At 36.8% G+C, this 22,458-nt stretch overlaps 1 protein-coding gene across 1 annotated transcript in view; it reads left to right on the top strand.

Annotated features, from left to right (window-relative positions):
• Positions 1-22,458, top strand: part of Spef2 (sperm flagellar 2) — a 171,975-nt gene that overhangs the window by 63,165 nt on the left and 86,352 nt on the right. The window contains exons 10-15 of the mRNA XM_036206928.1: positions 8,490-8,709; positions 9,356-9,507; positions 11,424-11,481; positions 12,747-12,799; positions 14,464-14,567; positions 17,373-17,629. Of these exons, the coding sequence (XP_036062821.1) occupies positions 8,490-8,709; positions 9,356-9,507; positions 11,424-11,481; positions 12,747-12,799; positions 14,464-14,567; positions 17,373-17,629 (844 nt within the window). The remainder of the gene's footprint in view (positions 1-8,489; positions 8,710-9,355; positions 9,508-11,423; positions 11,482-12,746; positions 12,800-14,463; positions 14,568-17,372; positions 17,630-22,458) is intronic.

The raw sequence follows: 22,458 nt of genomic DNA, 5'->3' as shown, positions 1-22,458 counted from the left end.
GAATTATCTACACCAACTTGCATAGTGACTACATCAGTCTGCAGTCCCACCAACAGTAGGTAAGCCCTACTCCATCCCCTCCAGCATTTGTTGTTAGTTGTTCCCTTGATCTTTGCTATTCCTACTGCATTTCCCTTAATTGCTAGGGATGATGAACACTTTTTGAGATATTTCTTAGTCTCCTCCATTTATTTATTTATTCATTCATTTATTTATTTTTAAGTTGTGTTTTTTTATTTGTTTGTTTGGTTTTTTACATACTAATCCAAGTTCCCCCTCTCTCCCCTTCTTCCATTCCCCACTTCCCGCCATCGACTCCTGAGAGAGGCTAAAGCCTCCCTTGGGGAGTCAACAAAGTCTACCATAATAAGTGGAGATAGGACCAAGCTCCTCCCCTGTGTCAAGGCTTAGCAAAGCATCCCATCATAGAAATGTGTTCCTAAAAGCTATTTCATGCACCTGGAACAAGTCCTGCTAGGGGCTTCCCCAAACTGATCTAGCCACACAACTGTCACCCACATTCAGAGGGCCAAGTTTGGTCCCATGCATGTTCCCCAGCTGACAGGCCAGAGTTCATGAGCTCCTACTAGCATGGGTTAGCTGTCTCTGTGATTTTTCCCATCATGATCTTGACATCACTTGCTCTTGTGATCCCTTCAACTGAACTCAGTCCAGTGGTTGGTGGTGGATTACCTGCATCTGCTAAGACTCCTAGCAGTAATGGAGAGGGTGCCTGAACTTCTCTTCCCCTATAAAGACATAGGATAATCACTATAGATTAATGACTACCCTAATTGTCATCATAGAACCTTCATCCAGTAACTGATAGAAGCCTCCCCCTTTTATTCTTCTTTTGAGCACTCTGTATTCAGGTTCCAGGCCCATTTTTTGAAAGGGCCACTTAGTTTAGTTCTTTATATATTCTGGATATTAATTCTCTGTCCATTGTATAGCTAGGAAACATTGTCTCCCACTCTCTGGGCTCCCTCTTCCCCCAGTTGATTTTTTTTCTTTAGCTATGGGTAAGCTGCTAAATTCCATGTAGTCCCACTTGGCCTTAGTTCTTAGCAAATTGAGTCCTATTCAGGAAGTCCTTTCTGATACCTGTATCAGGTAGGAAATTACCTATGTTTTCTTCTAGCAGTTTTAGTGTTTCAAGTTTTAGGTTTAGGTCTTTGATCCATTTGGAGTTTGATTTTGTGAAATGAGATAGATATGAATCAAATTTTGTTCTGCATATGGACATCTAGTTTTACCAAAGCATTTTTTGAAGATTCTTTCCTTTTTCCAGTATATTTTGATATCTTTGTCAAATATTAAATGACTAAAATACTATGTGATCATGTGTGAGTTTGTTATTTTAGTCCATTGGTCTACATGTCTCATTTTGTGTCAATACCATATTGTTTTTATTGCTATGACTCCATAATATAATTTAAGATCTGTAATTGTAATCTTTCCAGCCTTGTTCTTTTTGCCCAAGATTGTTTTCACTATCCAGGGTCTTTCTGGGTGCATATGAATTTTATGATAGATTTTGTATTTCTGTTAGTAATTAGATAGCATTGGTAGAATGGTTATTTTAAAAAAGTTAAGTCTACTGATGCATGAGTAGAGGTCCCTCACTTGCTGGGTTAGATTTCTTCCTAGCTATTTTCTTTTCTTTTAGGCTATAGTGAATGGGAGAGTGTTCGTGATCTCCTTCTCTGTAAATTTATTACTGGTGTACAGAAAAGCTTTTGATTTATTCAAGCTGATTTTGTAATCTACCACATTGCTGAATTTGTTTATCATTTCTAGAAGTTTTCTGGTAGTCTGTTCCTTTTAGAGATTCTTCCTACATCAACTAATTTCATGCATATTGTTGAGATACTTGCTAGCTTCTGTCCATGAGAATGATGCTTTCTGAGCTTGTTCATAGTTTGAGTGTTCCATTATATCTCTCCATCTTATTTGAAGATTCGAACCATCTTTGTAAATAATCAAATTACTAAAGTTTAATGTCTATGAGGTAACTCATTTATTTCAGTTCACATATAAACTATATCACTAATTGATTGATTCTCAGTCAATATTCAGAGTCAGTATGTACTTTATTGGTCTATTTTACAAAACACTTGAATTTTTCTCTGCCTTATATATACCAATGTAGAATTCCATTTTAAGAAGGGTTCTAATCATATTTTGAAAGCCACAGTCTTGAAAGATGTGTAACACCCCAGGTGATCTTGGTGGGGTTCAGAAAAGAACCCCTTGGCAAGATGTGAAGGCAAAGGTTCAAAATCCATCACTGCCTTGGAAATATAGCTTCCTGAGAGTGCTTTTCTTTTTCTTTTTGTTTGTGTTTTGTTTGTTTGGTTTGGTTTGAAGAAATTGTTATTATATATCCCAGGCTGAGCACAAGCTAGAAGTAGTTTTGCCTCTGTAGTTGGAGTTTTCTCTCCAGGTCCTGCCAAACCCTGTCAGTCCAAAGGCTCAATTATGAAATAATCATTTAGATGCTTATATTATTTAAACTGTTTGGCCTAATGGCTCAGGCTTCTTGTTATCTAGTTCTTATATCTTGAATTACCCATTTCTATTAGTCTGTAAGTTGCCATGTGGCTTGTGGCTTACCAGTACCTTACATCTCACTTGTCATGGTGGTGGCTGACAGTGTCTCTCCACCTCAGCCTTCTACTTCCCAGAATTCTCTTTTCTGCTTGTCCCGCCTATACTTCCTGCCTGGCTACTGGCCAATCAGTGCTTTTTTTATTAACCAATCAGAGCAACACATTTGACATACAGAACATCCCACAGCATGCTTCAGCCTCCCAAATATTGGGATCACAGCTTTACTATTGTTCCTAGATCCCTCTGAATTCTTATCTGTTGTCCAAGTCATAAATTTTCACATAAAATAAGTGTTTTAATTAACTGCTCTACACTGGCCTTCCTAGAACATGAAATCTGAATTCATAGATGAATGATTTCTACCATTCTTCTCATCTTTGTTCATGCCTTGAACTTACTACTATGCTATCCATCATGAAATATGAAAGATCTAACCTGAAAGAGTCATCATGTTTAACATAAAAACAAGGTCACCTGAAATTGGAGGATTACTGGGTATCTAGTCACCCCTTAGACTATTAGTCCAAGCACTGGCTTAAATTTAGGGGACACAGACTCAGATATTCTTCATTTCCTTCATATTGGTTTAAAGAGTCATCCAAAGTAACTGCAAAATGAAGACAGCTTAAATGTTTTCCTGTGGAGGAGTTGCCATGAACTGGCTCAGAATGGAGAATATACTAATTTTATGAAATTACAATAGATGTGGTTTCTTGAATTAAGTCTATTGGAATATATTGTCCTATGTCTTTGCCACTGTAGCAAGACGGTATGTCTATAGAATTATAGAATGTTTTCAAATAGTTCTAAATCACTTTATTTCAAGAATACCTAAGAAAACCAGCATATGTAGAAGACAGGACATATGTTGTCTCCACTGGAAAAACCCTTTCTATCTTAAAGAGAAGGGATTTTTTTCCATGTCTTTTAACTTTTCATCTGTAATTGAATTATACATTGACAAGAGCATTCCAGACTTGGTCTACCTGGGTCACCCCAGGCTATGAAAGCACTGGTAAGACTTAGTCATCTGTGAAAACAAAAACCAGATCCTCTGGATCTTTAGACTATAACTATCATTCCACAGAAGCCACATTAGAATACCACTAATCACTGTATCATTCCACAGAAGCCACATTGGACTACCACTAATAAGTATATCAATATAACCCAATGTTGTGGTTTTATGGAATGTTTCATTGCTGTCATATCAAGATTTTTAGGGACTCAGAATGAGCATCTCCCAAGGCCTACATTTTGTTTATCCAACTGTATATAAACTACATTGCCATTAAAAATGGTGAATGAAGAGCAACCTTCTCAGTTTAATTTTTAAGGTGTTTCAAGAATTAATAATCACACACACACACACACACACACACACACAACTTCATTTTATCAGTGGCTATTACTGTAAAAGAAGGTAAATGATCTGTTGAGAAGGCATGCAACCTCAAGAGCAGTAGCAGCCAGTAACTGTAGCCGTAGACAAGGAAGGAATCTACAGGAAGTAGAAGATCTATGTCTTGCTCTTGAAGTACTTGAACCTCAGCCCATAAAGAAGATCTATTTGCAATTGCTCACAATGACTATTAAAAGTCCAAAAATTCAAAAGCATCATCCCACAGGAAGTCTAAATGATATGACTGGCTGAAAATGATTAGAAAGAGAATTCTGAGTAAAACATTTTAAGTTTCTACAACAAAATATAGAGGCACATGAGCACTTTGAATCCAGGATTCATAGCTGAGTGGTAGGTCCACATATTGTGTGAAGATGATAAGAATAGTATGTACATGCTATGAGCTCAGAGATTCAGAATCAGGTTCCAGAAAGCTTAATGTAGGTCAATTACTAAAAACTATACCAGTGAACTAGTTATATCTTTTCACCAAGAGAAGCAACTATTTGCTGTTAGAGTTTTATGATCTCTGTTTTTGAGTGGACATGAATTGTCAAGGAGAGACGGCTCTTGAGTCTTGCACATACATCTCAAAAATACATACTTATTGCATATATTTAGGCATTATGAAAATAATAAAGACATCGTAAGGAATCCCCATATTTCTTTGAAAGCTTACCTAATTCAAAGTAATATTGTAAGGCACACCCACATCCTGTTAAAGTAATGGTTTGTATCAAGTGATACTTACCTAGTTTACCCACTGCAGGCATTAGTATCTTTAGTATCCTGAAACTAATAGCCCAATGTGTATATTTGTAATAATATCTAAAGGTGTGAATCATATCTTATGACATTACTTTAATCGTATCTACATAAATAGGAAACATGTAAAAATCTGCTAGAATAGTCTGGTTCTTCCTGAGCTCATTAAGTCATTGTAGTTAAAGTTTTCATCTTTAGTCACAATTTCCTTTCCCGCCCCCCATTTTTCTGATTTCCTTTTCACTCATTATGTCCTTGTTCCTTTTTCCTTGGCCTTTGTGGAGAAGCTGTCCTTCATGTGATCCCACTCAATGTGCTCTTCCCAATCTTTCTCTGCTTATCTCCATAAGTCAGATGGGTTCTTTTCTGAGCCAGAACATTCTGTTCTCTTTACAGGCAATGTTCTATTCCATTGTGTTTGGCCATAATCTGTAACTAACTCCATGATGTAGAATGTCTTTATCTTGACCCCTTTGTGAAGAAGCATACTTTCTAACTAAGGCAAGGCTGACTGGTATTTGTCTTTGTAGATGTCTTACTGCTAAATGCCTCAAGCAGTGCATGCCAGCTCCCCAGATGTTTGTCTTCAGTGGTCATATTGGCTTGTGCACAGTATCATTTCATTTAATCTTTACAACAACCTCTTACAAAGATTAAATTGTGACTCAAGGTAAATGATTAATAAATATACAGAACACACAAAAAGCAGAATCATTATGAACCTGAGATATCAAATTTACATGAGACTGTTTCCTTTAGAAAAGATCGAAAGTCAGCACAGCTCAGAACCTTGACATCTATCACTTCAACTTGTAATAAGAGACTTTATTCTTGTTTTCTTCTTTGGCTGTTTCCTTACTGGCCACTTTACATAAAGTCTTTATCATTAGAAGTGTAAACAGTTCCAGTGAATGAAAACAAAAGCAAGTAAACCTTTATAAGGCAAAATATGCACAATCATGCAGCAATTAAATTTGGACAGTGCAGACTACTATGCACTAGCAAAATTATGGACTAGCAAACAAAAGTTATTAAATTAAAACAAAATTATTCTTTTTGTATGTGTGTGTTGCTTGGAATTGAACTTAGGACCTTATACATGCAAGGCAAATGTTCTGCCTTTGAGCTATCCCTAGTCCTAAAAGAGAATAATTCTTAAAAATAAAATATTATTCATATAGAAGTGAAAAAAGACATTTTTAATTATAATTATAGATTTATTTCTTTGAGTTTAAAGAAAATCCTTAGGAGTACTTAGCTTCAAGGACAAGCATTATTGCTTCAAGGATTGCTTTATCTCTAATGATGTTACATGAGGAATTCTGGCATTAGACTAAGAACATGACCCACAGTATTTATCAAACTTGACAATTTATTTTCTGGAAAGTATTTTCTTATCAGATCCAGCATATTAAAAACATTGACAAAAGAAAAGTCAAGAAGATAGAAAAATGTTTGTTTATTCATACTAAAGTTTTAGAAGTACTGCCAAAATGGCCTCAGTGGGATAAAGCAATAATGACCAATATTTTTTTTTCTTACTTAAAAATGTTTAGGAAGGGGTTAGAGAGGTGATAAAATCAGTCTCTTCCCAGCACCCATGTTAGGTGGCTCACACCCACCTGTAACTACAGCTCTAGGAGTTCCTATACCCTCTCTCTCCTCCATTAGCACCATGTTAATATCACACACACACACACACACACACACACACACACACACACACACATATATGTACATGCACACATGTGTAAAAATTAAAAATAAATCTGAAAATAGGCATTTATGATAACATCTCCAAGTATAGACAGAATCTGTCATTTTGAACAATTGTGTATTATTGGTTAAAGTTTAATAATGTAGCATAAAGAATTGTTGTTAGGGCTGGAGAGATGGCTCAGAGTTTAAGAGCATCGACTGCTCTTCCAGAGGTCCTGAGTTCAATTCCCAGCAACCACATGGTGGCTCACAACCATCTGTAATGAGATCTGGTACCCTCTTCTGTATGCATAATAAATAAATAAATCTTTAAAAAAAAAAAAAAAAGAATTGTTGTTAATCCCCAAAATGTGACTTGTTCATTGTTTTGCGGAGTGCTATTACACAGTACATCAATCATGAGGCTAAGATGAAAAATAGTCCCCAAATTTGGCATTCACTCTGGCCAATAACTTTTTTAAATGAATAGTTCCTAAACATATCCAGAAAATAGGAAACTTGAATTAAATTGCGCACTCATAGTCAAGATAAGCATACTTACTCTTCCTTAGGAGAAATAGGAACTGTGTCATTAGGGCAAGATAGGCGATTCAGATGTATACCCGTTGGTTTATGTTTTCTAAAGAAATGTAAGGTACATCGCTGCTTGCAGTTTGGTCTCATGAGAACAATGTGCTGCGTTTCCCTAGTGGCTTCCTTGTGTTCTTCTTAGCAGCATGATTTGGACGGAGACAACTTAGTTGAAATGGTTGAGACAAATAAAACAACCAAAGTGCTTATAAAATTACCTTTAGTTTTACCAGCATTACCCTTTGAAATTCAGACGTTTTGGCATTCAGGTTCGGTGCCCAGTTTGACATATCCGCACCACTGAACCAACACACTTGAATTTTAAAAGCTCAGAGAGTTTGAGGTGTAGGTTGTATATACTAATTCCATAATAAGATATGCCACAAACGATGTGTTCATTTTATTTTAATATTCGATGCATGGTTTTTACAAAACATATTCCAGTGTGATTGGCTGTAATTTTTTTAAAGGAAGTTCTTGCCCATTATCTTTGATATAGTGTGTATGAACATGAATGTGTGTGGGGTGTGTGTGTGTGTGTGTGTGTGTGTATGTGTGTATGTGTGTGTAAAGTGAGGAATAACCCTGACAAATGCATTGGAGAACTTTCCATCTCATTATTCTAGAGTTCCAACAATAAATGTCTGTTCAATTAAGAAAATAAAATGTATCTATTAAGCCATTACTGTCATACTAGACAGACTTCTCTAACAACTTTAATTTCAAGGTTTCTTTTACATAGTAGGTAATTATTTTCAAGCCTGATGCTTCTGTTCTTCCATTGCATTGTGACACAGATACGTGTTGTTCTTTAGCTTTCAGCCAAGTCATTAGCAAGATAGCTTGCATAACTCTTGTTCTAGAGATTTATTAATAAATATTACCTTATGGATTTCTAATTTCATTTCCTTTTTATGTCTGTAATTTACTGCATTTTAGTTTCTTGTAGCTAGTTTAAAATTACTTCCATTCCTTATTTTAGTATATAATTAATGTACCTTCAGTTTTAGTTTCAATAAAGATGTTTTAAACTAACTTAACTGCCATAATATAAAATAGATAAATTTTTTCAGTTAACTCAAAATATCACTTCTAAAACTAATATTTTTAAAGTTTTCTAATATTTTTGTAGAGGGTTCATTTAATATTCTGTAATATGAAGGTAGCATTGTTGTTATTGATATTTTTCACAATATAATTAATTACGATATTGGGTAGGTTCTATTTGTTTCAACTTGGATTTACTTTTTTAAAAAATGTTATTGAAAACAGAGTCTTCTCTCATACAATACACCCCAACCACATTTTTCCCTCTCTTTCCTCCCCCTCGCCCACCTCCATTTTAATATTTAAATGCCATGCATGCTTCAATTCTGCTTTTTGAGAACAATTTTGTTTTGTTTAACTGTTATTTTGGCAGAACATGGTTGGAGAGTGGGCCTTACCAGAAGACATGGCTAACAGTTCACCACCCTCTAACAATTACATATTGGGACATGTGCTTCATAGATTAATTGAAAAATCTATCCCCTCTCAAGATGCTGCAGCAGAAATGGAATTACCTTCATATGCTGTGAAGGGATGCTTGCTGGGGAAAACCCTCAGTGGAAAAACTACTGTTCTGAAGGCTCTGCAAGAAGGTGTTTCCTTCCTTTTTCTTTTCCTTGTTAGATTCTATTTACATTGACCGTAGCTAAAACTGTCTATGTCTATAAGAGTCATACCAGAGAATCTATTTAGAGAATAGCTCTCATCAAAATTTTATAGTAGTAAAATCAAATGGCTGATTTTCCATATATAAGAATGAGGTACTGGTACATGCTTCAAAATGTTCAATCATAGTTGCCAGCATTATGCTAAGTAATAGAAACCAGAGACAGGAGGTAACATAAATTTGACTTATGCGAGGTGTCTCAAAATAGACAAATCCATGCAGATAGAAAATGATTCCTGTTTACTGGGACCAAAGACTGGGGAACAGGTATGCCAGCATAATAGGTGGGGATTTCCTTTTGAGGTGAGATGATAAATAACTGGAATAAGGTAATTAATCATGATGATCACCCAGTTTAGCGGATTTTTCAGTGCCACTGAGTTGTAACCTTTCAACTGGGAAAAGTGATTTTATTCCATGAAATGTAAATTTTATTACAAGGAAAAAATAGCTTAATCCAAGGGACAACTCAGGAGAGAGCAGGGTTAGACTGTTAAAGCAGAATACAAATGCAATAGTACAAATTCTCAGAAGGCAAGGATACATTAAAAATATTGTCTTTTGTACTTTAGACTTTCCTATTCAGGTACTTTCTGTTGATACTCTTGTCCTGGAAGCTATCCAGGCATTTCATGACAATGAACAAGCCAGTGGGATAAAACCAGTTCGGAAAGAACATAAAGGAGATCCTCTATCGGGCGTGAAAGAAATTAGCAGAAGACAGGCAAGTGTGATTTTGGTTTTCTGCAGCTGGTACTCTACAGATATAGATCAGGATAGAATCCAAAGATCATCCAGGAAAAATACAAAGCAGTTTAGTTTCTTTCTACAGACCAAGAAGCAAGAGAGTATTCTCCTAACTCTACTGTAGTGGTAGGTATTTGCTCTGCCCATGGCCTTGGCCTATAGGGCCCAAACAAGGCAGAGCTTCCTGCTGTTGGACTTGATCTCTTAAAAGGAGAAGGAGAAGGGGCATGACCCTTCTCCCTGCTCCTGCCTGTGAGGTGGATTCGCTCCTGGTCAGATCAGAGGAGGACTTCAGTTGTCTACTATATTCTGTAATCATGAGTGTATTTCCTCAATTTATATCTTAATAAATTCCTATTACTCACTAAATAGACTCGTGTGGATTGATCTTAAGCATGCTCCTTCTCCCTGCCTCTTTTAAGAGGTCACATACAATGGCGGGAAGCACCTCCTTCTTTGGGCCCTATAGCCCAAGATCATGTGCAGAGCAAATACCACTACACTCTACCCCATTAAATTGATTTTCCTGGGTGGACCATCCAAAGTAGTGAGCTCATTTGAGTTCAATGGCAAAAGATGAAGATGCTATCCAACGGCAGGAGCTGCCAGGTGAAAGGGGTTTGTAGAAGATTGGAATTTACATATATGAAATGGCAGTTGTTAGGAGAGTGGCCTACATCAGCAACTAAGATCACTAACTCTTAGACTGGCATTCCACCACTCAGTGTCAGAAAGTTGAGAGCCGTGAGTTTCCCAATATGTAGACTATAAAGCTGGCCCTTGGTAGTGGACCAGACAGGTGTTGGACCCCCACAGGGTTAAGTATAGAATAGGACACGTGGCTTGGTCTCTAGGCTCACAATATGAGGCTGTTTGAATGTTATCCAGGAACCATATGAAAACAGCTAGTTGGATCAATTTAGTCCACAGCTAGAGTATACCAAGCCATGACATATATCAGTTAGGCTAGGGGTACAATCACATTTTCATTATATAACATCAATTGCAATTTGTTATATTATTTCATAAAAATATTATCCTACATGCTTGGGGGTGAGAAGAGTATTGTCTGACTTTAAGAATTACAGACATGGTTCAGCTCTCAGTTTTTATAGAGACAGTAGTAGAGACCCTACATAAGGGTTAGTGTTCTCAAGGTCAGAGACTTGTGGAAGCCTGCATTATTGAATCTTAGATTTCAAGCCCACTGCTCTTTCTCTCACCTCACGTTGTCCAGCTTTGGAATCAACTGACAAAGAATCTACTCTAAATGATTTTCATTTACAGGACAAAAACCAGTAAATCATGAGCTATGAAAATTTGTTTCATTGTTTTGTTCTTTCTTCTTTCCCATTATGGCAAACTTGTATTTAACCAAGAATAAAGGATAATACATATTTTCTCTCTTATTTATCTATGGCCATATGGCCATGACTGACAGCTTTAGGATTATTCTTTTTTTTTTCTTTTTGAGCTGAGGATTGAACCCTGGGCCTTACGCTTGCTAGGCAAGTGCTCTACCACTGAGCTAAATCCCCAACCCCAGGATTATTCTTTTAAGATTTTTTTTAAATTTTTTTATGAACAGCACATTTCCCTGTTCCTTTTTTTTTTTTTTTTTAACTTTCCAAAACAGTAGTTCCTTTATGTTCATAGAAATTGGAAGCCATTGAAAGATTCTACAGCACAGGTAACTGTGTCTCTATAAATTCAATACTCACCAAATTGTGTTTGCTTTTGGAAATCACCATTTAGGATAGAAATTTCAACACAGTTTAATATCATTAATGTAGAGAAAACAGTTTACTCTCAAAACCTAACTGAAAGAAATGAAATGGAAATGGAATGAAAACACCACCATATTAAAACCATGTGTTTGCTTTTTTACCATAGGTGCAAGATTCATTATCAGTTCCTCCAGCTTCAGGGATAGTAATACCCCTAAAAGAAGGTAAATCTACATAGCTAGTAAGTAACGTGTCAAAGCAAGTCACCCACCATTCATATTGCAGCATGAAAGAGATACAAAAACAGTAAGAGTGCACGTATGTAACGAAAAACATGATTCCAGGGGAAGAAACAGTGAGCAATGGATAATTGAATACTTCTCTGTGTGGTTATTGACACAGCACAGGGTAGTCATTGCCTACATGTGAAGAGAAAGGTGAAATTACAATGAATATTTTCATTCTCTTCCTTAAAGTAGTTACTCACTTTTGCCTTTATGAAAGCAACCAGGAAACATCATATTCACTCACTACTTTCTTGGTTTCTTGATTTTGTTTTTCCTTTTCACCTGTTCAAATGTATATGAGAGAGTAACATCAGAGCTCTGCGCATGGAGGCAGGCTTCAGACTCTGTTCTCTTCAACTCATGAGAACAGTGGTCCCTATTCATTAAACTGGGCTGGTTCTTAATCTTTGGCAATAGCAATAGAATGGAATTTGCTAACCCCAACTACAAGGTCTCTCCTTAGGAATCAGATTATTTGTATAATCACTGAAGGAAAAAGTTTAAGTATTAAATGACTTTTCTTTGTGTGTTAGTGGAGCTTTTAATATATTTCAATTTGTTTATATTTTACTACAAAGCTCAGTTCCTCTTGCATGATCACTGTTATATATGGTAACTTTAGAACCATGCACAGATTTGAAATAATTGTGCAGTTTTTTCTAAGGTGGCTTTTCCATTTCTGTTGAATGGCACTCTCTTCCTTTTCCAGTGATTTTTGCATCTTAAGAGATTATCTTAATAGTACTATTGTGACTTTTCACTATAAATATATTCTGAAAACATTTTTCCATGTAATTTAACTAAAAGCCCATTCCAATTGCTAAATGTTTTTAAAATGTTTCTTATCTATAACTTCACAACCCAGGAAAGTAAATGTGTAGTGAATTAACATTTCGATATTTTCTTGAGAAAGCTGGTTTGGTTACCAAAGAAGACACTGAAGTTGTATATTTTGAGTTTGTTATGAGCTCAGACCATGCCAGGAAGGAAGTGGGAAGCTTCCAGCCACACAGTGGCCAGGATCTGAAGGGTTGTGGACTGAAAGTATAAGCTCTGCTGTAGTGCTTACACTCATCCTTACTGATTGTATCAGCCATGGCTGAGTCAGACACCCTTATTCCCCAGTCAGAGAGGGCCAAGTACTGGCATGGTCTTTAAATGCAAACATTGGGACTTTGTTCTTACTACTTTCCTTTTAATAGGTGTCAAGAGCAATGAAGCTGAAGGTATCAAACCAAGTGACAGTTTTTTAAGCGTAAGTATTATAATCTAATTTTGGCTACTTATACATTAAAATGTGTCCTAGTTTGTATTCTTTTGAAATACGTTCAGATGGCATGAACTAACAACGTCCTTCTATTTGTTTTTAAATTATGTTTGCTAGAAGAGTGGTTAATATTTTCTATGATGTTGTTTACATTTTTAATAGTTTTCTAACTAAAGCAGTAGAAATTACTCTGCCATTTTACCAGGTTAGCAAAGATATACATGTGATTTTTTTAAAATTCACTTGATAGTATTTCCTTAAGGAAACTAGTATTTTCATAAACAGTATTGGTTAAATATATAGGGAAATAATTAATCTCATGTTTCAATTACTTTTTTATGACAAATGATAATTTTATGATAAATTTCATCATGCCAGACAAGTTTATCATTCAGATTTCAGAATTGATTAAATACAAAAAATATTCATTCTGCAACCAAGGAATCAACATGATGGCTTATTGAAAGAAAAAACAATGAGTAGAGCACTATAACTTTTATCTATTCATTTGAAATATGAATTAACAGAAAGTCTGGGATTATTTCTGTAGTTATACTTACTGATTCATGAAAGCATCCAAATCCATATTCAGTTCAGTTCAAAATAGCATGCTCCTCCCTGCCTACTGTATTATGTGTCTATACAAAAAATAAATAAATAAAAGAGAGTTCTCTGCTCTTATGGAGTTCACATTCTAATACAGGTAGGCAGGTAATCAGCCATAAACACTAGTCGATGAACTAACTGAAGAGTATAGTAAAATATGATCAGGTTGAGGAACAATTGAAAAGTAGAGGACAGCAGCATTTGGGGGAGGGGAAGGAGAGAGTGCTCCTGTATTAAATTAATGTCGGCCCGCTGGAGAAAGCATGACTTAGGCAAATTGAAAGAGATAAGAGAATCAGTCAACTAGATGTAGGAAGCCTCTCCAGCAACATGAATGGGTAGATTGTCACAGGGTGACCAACGTGCTTAACAAAGGCTGAGATCAGAGCTTGAGAAGTAATTATTATTATCACATTTGTTGTTAGAGTGTGCTGCTGTCCTCTACGTGGGTTGAATGGTTTGGAGTGGAGCTAGAGTCTTATTTGATATAAAATACTCCAGTGCCTGAGTGAAGAGCAGGCTCTGAGGAAGCTCATGGTCAGTGACATCATATAGCTTGTACAGAAATAACCCCTAATAAATATCGTACTTATTAATTCTGGACAAAACCAAAAAGCTAATCACTAGAGTGAGCTTGTGATAGAAAAAGGAAGGGCAATCATCAAGGCAAAAGAAAAACGGAGCTGAAAATTTGGAATGTGATCACTGAAAGAAAGCCATATGGGTGTGTGTCTTCTCAGAGGGCATTCTCCCACTGATTCAGTTAGAACTGAATCGTTACGATTGACAGTGTCAGGAGATAAAATTTGGCATGCCAGGGCAGCGGAAAATTAGAGGAGGAGATCTCAGAATGAAAGGAACTCCAAAGAAAATGTTTCAAAATTGGTACAGCTCTTCCTTGGGTACTCCCCAGGCTCCAAAAGTATGGCAAGTCCTCAGTATCTTTATTAGAGAGCATGGATACTAATTGTTTAACTCCAGACATCTTGAATGGAACAGGACTTTTCAGTCAGCTCTCTCCTACCCTTCTTCATTTCTCTCCACAGCTTACTGTGCGAGCTCAACTTGGGGCAAAGTCAGAACAGCTGCTTAAAAAAGGAAGGAGCATCCCAGACATACTGCTGGTTAACATCCTGGTGAATGCTATTAAGTATGCATTGCAGTTTCCTTTCTCATACCTATTTAATATATTCTTTTTTTCCTACGTGTATAGATGTATGTGCTTACGTGTGACTTGTGTGTTTGTGTGCATGTGTGTGAGGGTGTGCATGCAAATGGTACAGAGGCCTGAGGTTGATGTCAGGAATTGTCTCCTCCTTTTCTCCTTATCCTTTGAATTGGAGTCTCAGTCAAACTTGAGCTGCACAAAACAGTTAGTCTCTCTAGCCAGCCTACTTGGAGATCCCTTGTCTCCAACTTTTGAGGGAAGAATTATAGTTGGGTCCCCACACCCAGGCAGCATTTCCATGAGTTCTGAGAATCTGAGATCCAGTTGTCATGCTTGCGTGCCAAACACTTCAATTGCTAAGCTGCTGTCTCCCTATCCTGTTTCATGTATTGTTTACCACAAAATGATAGTGAAGAATAATGCAAAGATACAACTTTTTAGTATTCAACTGCTTCTAATACCCAAATTAGTCCTAAGATAAAAGGGAAATATATAGATTTAAACCTATATCTCTTCTCTCTGACCAGCCGTGGCTTCTACCAGATGTAAATGTGGGTCAACTTCCAGTATCTTTGGGGAATGTGAGCAAATTAGGCAATTAGATAAACCAAAGGACAAGTTTGTGAGAACGGAGATCCCAGCTGAATGGGCCCAGGTTTCTGCACTTGCTTGTGTTATGTTTCCAGAAGAGGGCAGGGATGCGGAGGCTAAGCAGTTCTAGGACAACAGACAGGGGGACACGGGCTAGACAAAGCACATACGTGTAACACAGGGAGGGTGTATGGTAGGGGAGAAAGGTGAAAATTCAGAGAGCCCACATTTTGTAATTCCTCTGTCTTCCTTTCTATAGAGAAAAGATTCCTCTCAACCTTGGTTTGTTATACACATTTATTACAAAGAGGACAGTTGGTCTTTAGAATAAAGGAAAGAATCCACACAGGGTGGGAAAAAAGAGTAAAGGGTTCTGTTGAAAGAATTGGGTAGTGGAAATGGATTGCTTAGCTGTGGTATGTGGGAACCATTATGACACAGAGGAAGGAGAGTTGATAGAATTTTTACTATCCTTCTGGGATGAGCTCCTCCATTATGTTATCTTAAAAGACTGCTTTCAAGATTTAAGGTGCTGCTCACTCTTGTATCTGGCCACAGGAACTCAAGGCTGCTACCCTTAGAGCTGGGGGGATTCTGATGCTCACATTTCCCAGAACTGATATAAAGTACACTTTACCACTGTGCTCTTTGTTCGTGGAGCAAATGAATATGCAAAACAGCAAGGAGCCCTTCACTTGAGTTTCAGTGGATCTGGAGGATCCACATTCCACAGCACAATCACCCTCCTACCGCAGAACACCATTTCCATTTCCATTTCCTCTAAGACACCTCCAGAGAACTGTCATAAGTTTAAAATCTTCTGGTCTAGTCCAATGAGCGAAGGAACATTAGATGTTCTGGGTAGTGATGTAACAAAATCTAAAGCCAGGCCTCATGGCTCCCCAGTGTCTGCTGTCTTGCTCTAGTATTGAATGAGTGTAGCTCTAAGTTCTTCCTCTGCTGCGGCTTCTGAGATGGCAGATCTCAGAAGAGGTCAAGCATTGAAAGGAACTCTCTTCTCTGTCTTAGGCAAATAAATTAGTAAGTCCAGTCTGTGCCAAATGCTTGATCTTTCTCTGGAGAAGTCATGAAAGTAAAATGCACTCTCTTCCTGCTCATGATAACCTAGTAGAGGAGATGAAGGCAGGTGCCAGAAGGAAGTTTGCAACTGTGCTGATAATTGTAAGACGGGGCTATTTGTAGTTATATTGCTTTTGATCAAGTAATGAAATCTTTCTGAAACTTAGTCCCCTCTTCCTCCTGACACACTGTCAGAACGAGTGCATGTAAGCACCAAAAGACTTAGAAACTTCTGGAAAGGTGATTCTGATATTTAATACGAGAGTCATCATAGCAATAAATAAAGTCACACCTTTAAAATACAAGAGAAAAAAATCAATTGTGTGTAATTTGAAGGTATAACAGAACAAAGTTGATACCTAAGTCCTTTTTATATAGTTTGTATATTGTCTATCGAAGATAACATGCTGAATGAAAAAAGATCTGGCCCTTAATACTTCAGAAATTTAAAACACAACTTAATATAATTTTTAAAACAATAACTTTAATTTTTATGTCAAGATTGATTTATTCATATGGTGAAATTAATGAGAGTGTAAAGAGTTAAAATCATCCTATTATAGAGGTGGGTAGGGTGAGGACACCCCTCCAGGCTGGCAATAAGAGTGTTCAGTGTGGGCTAAGATCTATATAGGATTTATTAAATATGCCGTTTCTGTTAATCTTCACAAACTCCTAATGAGATAATTTATAGTATCCCATTGTATAGATGAGAAACTTGAGGTGCTAAGGAAGTGCAGCCTACTAGCATAAAGTAAATAATGCCATGTGTATTCATATAATAGTGAAGGTATCTGCTTGTAAGCCTTTGAAATTGTGAGAGTTTAGAAGTTTGGGAGAAATAAGTCACGGTCATTTAGTTTTAAAGAGGATAAGTCTTCTGAAATAGAAGATAAAATCCTTCTGTGAGTTCCTGGAGGACAACAGGGACTCACAGAAGGATTTTAAACAAATCATCGATCAGAACACATTGGAAAACCTGATGTTTTAGCTATAAAATACTGAAACTCATGCAATAGGATGAATCTGCAATGAAGATAAAGATATTCGTTGTATTACTAACTTCCATAAAGTAACATTAGCAACATGCTAATGAATTGTGCTGTTTGAATTTAGGAATATGCCCGCGAACCAAAGCTGGGTTCTTGATGGGTTTCCAATGACACTAAACCAAGCTCAGCTTCTGGAAGAAGCATTGACAGGCTACAAAAAAAAATACAAAGAGGCCGAGAGAAAGAAAGCACAGATGCCCACCCTGGCCTTGGGCCCTACCCCTTCCAAAGAAGCCACTCCACTCCCATCCGCGTTCGACTTTGTCATATTACTAGATATTTCAGATAATACATCACTGGATCGAATGAATGATATCATAGGTAAGCCAAATGTCTTGATTTTCAATTTTTATACTTTTTCATGATGAAAAGTGCTTTTAAAATTTGTTTCCTTGACTCCATTTTTCTTTTTTGTTGTTGTGGTTTTGTTTTTTGCTTTTGTTTCTGTTTTTGTTTATTTTTTTTTGAAGAGCAAGAGAACATAAAATTGGGTGGGCAGGAAGATGAACAGCATCTGAGAGAACTTGAGGGAAGGAAAAAACATGATCAACATATACTATATGAAAAAAATTATTCTTTGACTAAGTGAATATTTCCATTTAAAAGTATAAGAAAGAATTCATTTAATTGAACATTCAAGGAATTATCCATTTGAGTTCATCATTCCTTGTTTTAACTGTCAGTATTGAGTATTAGCCAAATCTGGGACTAAAGGAGAATTCTAGGTCAATTATAAGCATTTTGCTGAAACTTTACATCAAATTGACAGTTTTCCATGCCCAACTTTCCTCTGTGAGATTTGTACACATGGAGAAGCAATTTGTAGCTAGTTCATATCACAATGATGTTGAGAAAAACTACATCTGTGTTCTATGTGAGGATCTGACAACATGATTTCTTGGGTTCTGTTCTAACTCTAAGAAGCAGGAAACAATGACTTGAAGTTCTCATATGGTGAAGTTGAACACTGTGGCCAAAACATATGATTTATTTGACTTCTTATTATCAAAGTAAAAATATTATTCTACATATTAAATATTTACCAAGATAACAGTATATATTTGTAACCCTTAATTTCCCATTTATAAGGTACTTGAGAAAATTTATTGTGTTTTTTGTTGTTTTGTTTTAAAATTTATTTTAATATCTACTTTTTCTTTTCTGAAGTAAGGTCTCATTTTAATGCTTAGGCTGGCTTTAAACTCATAGTCTCAATGATCCTCTGACCTTAACCTTCTTAAACCTCAATTTTCCATCCAAAAGACTATTGTATTGTCATGGATACTTAAAGAAATTGGACGTAATCATGTAAGATTGGTATGGTATGTAGTAAATGTCAGGGAAATTTGTGGAAGGCTTTAAAATGAGTGAAAGATGACTGGGTATCTTCTTAGTAGAGATCTGCGTATTTTCTCCTAGATGTTTTAGAAAAAGTGATTCTATCACGGCCTATGTCTTTGACTTGACTATTCTCTAAATCAATGCAAATTCCTTCTGTTTAGAGTCAGCCTTATGAATTTTCTTCAACTGAGACATTTTACACTATCAAAAGCCCTTTAAGCTGATTTTTTTCCTGTACATGTTACAGAAAAATAAACTGAGATAAGGATGGAAACACACCCATCGGCTTTGGCATTTTTTGGTGACAGCAACGAAAGTTGTTTCTTTGGGGTGGGGAGGGGAAAGTTGTACTGCAGAGGGTTGAAGCTGGAAATAGAGGCAAGCAGATAGAGAGGGTGAGTGAAGATAACTTGCTAGAAGCATTTCCCTGAACGGCAGATAGCATAGATTCAGAATACTTTAGATTTATTCTTAGAATCTGTTCTCCTTTTCCTTTCTTTTCTTCTTCTTCTCTCTTAGAGGAAAGGTCACAGAGTTAACCAAATTATTTTCTTAATGATACTTAGTTTTGAAAACAAGACTGTTGTTTTTAGTTCTTGATGTTGTTGGTGTTTTAATTTAAAGATACCTACAATAGTTTGACTCTGGGAAGAGAAATGATAAAAAGTTAAATTCTCAACTTGCCACAGTGTAGACTTACCTGGAAAGAGTCGCAATGAGGGCCTTGACTTCCCCACAGTAATAGACTATAACCTGAAATTGTGTGCAGTTATTTTTCTCTGCTTAACTATGGATATGATTAACAAAGGGTTTCTGCCTTGACTTCCCCTTAGTAATGGACTATAACCTGCAATTGTGTGCATTCACTTATCTCTGCTCTTATCTATGAGTATGACTAGGAGCTGCATTAGGTTTCTGCCTTGACTTCCCCACAGTAATGGACTATAACCTGGAATTGTGAACTAAGACCCTTTTCCCCCAAGTTGCTTTTTGTCAGAGTATTTTATCAAAACAACGGAAGTGAAAGAAGGACAGATAATAATCAACCACAACCAGTACAGTAAGAAAGATAAATTAAAGTTGTTAGACAGAATGAGAAGTTGAAGTCTTCAGCCATGCTAGAAATAAAGACAAGGCAGTCTGGAGGGCAGGTGTAGGGATTCTGGAAGTGGACACTGTTGAAGAGATCTATGAGCTACAGGAGTCCTAGAAGGATCAGCGTTTACACTGAGAGTGTTAGTATTTAAGATCACAAAGATGGGTCATCCAGGGCCACTAAAAATCCATGGTAGTGAGCGTTGGAAATGGAAGGAAAGGGGCACGATGTCTGAATATGAGATAGAGGTGGGAGAAGAGAGGGAGGAGGGAGAGGGAGGAGGGAAGAAAGAGAGATCTAATTCATGTGCTGAAATCCTCAGCACATGTGAGAGCCATTGACCACAAGACAGTGATGATAACATCTCCTGAGAAAGCATCCACACTTTTCTTTCAATCATCCAGTCTGCAGATGGGAAATGGCTGATTGCTGCACCATGTGAGGGCCCTTGATTGCCTTAAATGCTGCTAATTCCCTCTTCCCTGCTCTTTTGCTTTGAGCAGGTCTCATCCCTTTTAATCTAGTCCAAGGTGTTCTTTCTTGGCTCAGGAATACAGTAAGTTTCATAACAACTAACAAAAACAACAAAAACCACCATGATTTTGTATTCCAAATCCTTTTCATCTTATTATCTTGTTTTGTCATTAATGGAGTTGGGAAGAAACTGATTACTATATTTATGAGGTCCTACATTTTCTTGAATGCTATTAAATAACATTCTAATGATGCTTTGCTTTAATTATAATTCCCTTTAGTCTAACTCAAGGCTTTCTTTCTTCTTTGATATTTTTCTATTGATTGCCAGCTTATGAGTATCTTGTATTTTGAATGAAAGGAAACTCAATGAGAGTTGCCGAAATTGTTTTGTTTTAATTACTTTTGGTTTCTTATGGCCAGTTTCTTTATGTGTGCTCTAAATGGAGTTTATAATTCCAGAAAGAAGCATAAATATTTCACAGTTTCATAGTATTGTGTCAGTAGTTTTATGTATATTTGACTTTATGGCCACCTTATTTTACTCTAATTTTTACTTCCATGTGCTGATTTTCTCTTTCCAAGTTTGTTATCCATCCTTTGTCATCCTTATTTTTTCATATTGTTAGATCAAACTTTTTAGATGGAGGGGGTGTCTCTGAAATAAAGGGTTTACTAGGATGTTATATAATCCATCCTAAAAGGAAAAACCAGTCAGTCCTGTGACAAATTATGTGAGCTATCAGGAGCATGGTCTGTAAGTAGCTGGTAAAATGTTCCATGAAACTAGGAAGCCAGGATATTTTATAATGTAATGAAGAGAGAAGAAATCATGAACTGTTCACACTGAACCTTAGTAGTGATAACTAAGAGAGCAAGACAGTGCAACACAGGCAGAGTCCTGAGACAGGAGGAAATGGTGCTGATTCTTAATTGTTTGATTCTGGAATCAGAATACATTAGCATCTTGGTGGCCAAACTTCAACAGAGAGGGACTATAGCATAAATTTCTTTGCTAATTTTGCTTGTGTTTTTTTTTATTTTATTTGTTATTTAGTGTGTATGTATATTGTGTGGTGTGTGTGTGTGTGTTTTGTGAGTTTGTGTGCATCATCCATGTGCAAGTGCTCACAAAGATCAGAATAAAGCATTGGGTCCTCTGGAAATCGAGCTAGGGGCGCGCTTGAGAGCTACCATGTGAGTGCTGGCAACTGGACCTAGGTTGTTTACAGGAGCAAGAAGTGCTCCCCAGCGCCTCATCTGAAGCTCTTAGTTAAGAGAACCTCTTATTGTCTTCTCTCCCCACATCCCTGAGCCTAACTTCAGGCATCTCAGAATTTCTCACCACCATTCTACCCTGAGGTATTCCATATGAAAACTCAGCTTCTCTTCAGTCTGTTTTGCCACATTTCTCACCCATTTCCAAGGGAAAAATGTGAGTTCTTATTCTAAAACTACCTTAAATTTCTTGTTGTTGTTTGGTTTTCTCTTCAAGCATGTTAAATCAATTTGTTTCTTAAATGTACAGGAGAATTTAAGTACATGAGTACCCAGTATCTCCACCATTTCCATGCCTGCTTATGCACCTCCATCTCCTGTATCCTTCTCTTCCACTCTCAAACTCATGACCTGCTCTTCTATAATTAATATATTCATTCACTTATTTTAAAAAATTTATTCTTTGAGGATGTCATACATATCACAATAAAATATGTTTGTATCTATCCAACATTTCTTCTACCCAGCTCTCCCCAGGTTCCCCCAAACACATTTTCCTCCCAATTTAGTGTCCTCTTCTTTTGTTTTAATAACCCATAAATACCATTAGTGATGGCCACATATGCATGAGTATGGGACTATCCAGTGAAGCATGGACTACCAAGTAGTGGCCATCTCTCCCAAAGAAGAATGATTCTCATTCTCTCCATCAGTAGCTATCAACTGCCAAAGGCCAGTGGTGGGGCCTGGTGAGCTTCCTCTCCTTCTGTACTATGGTTTTGGTTGGCTTCATCTTGTGAAGGTCTTGTAGAGGTAACCACAGTTGGTGTGAGTTCATGAGTATAATACCCATGTGATATCCTAAAGACAACATTTCATAGCATTCATCCTCATCTACAGATCTTATATTCTCTCTGCTAACTCTTGGTTCTTTGAGCCTTGATTTATGTGTTGGGGTATTGAGCAATGTCCCATTTAAGACTGATAATTTACAGTTACTTATTGTTGCAATTTGCCCAGC

This window comes from Onychomys torridus, chromosome 15 (genome assembly GCF_903995425.1).
Source record: "Onychomys torridus chromosome 15, mOncTor1.1, whole genome shotgun sequence".
Taxonomy (NCBI): Eukaryota; Metazoa; Chordata; class Mammalia; order Rodentia; family Cricetidae; genus Onychomys; species Onychomys torridus.
This window is presented reverse-complemented; position numbering and strand designations above follow the sequence as displayed.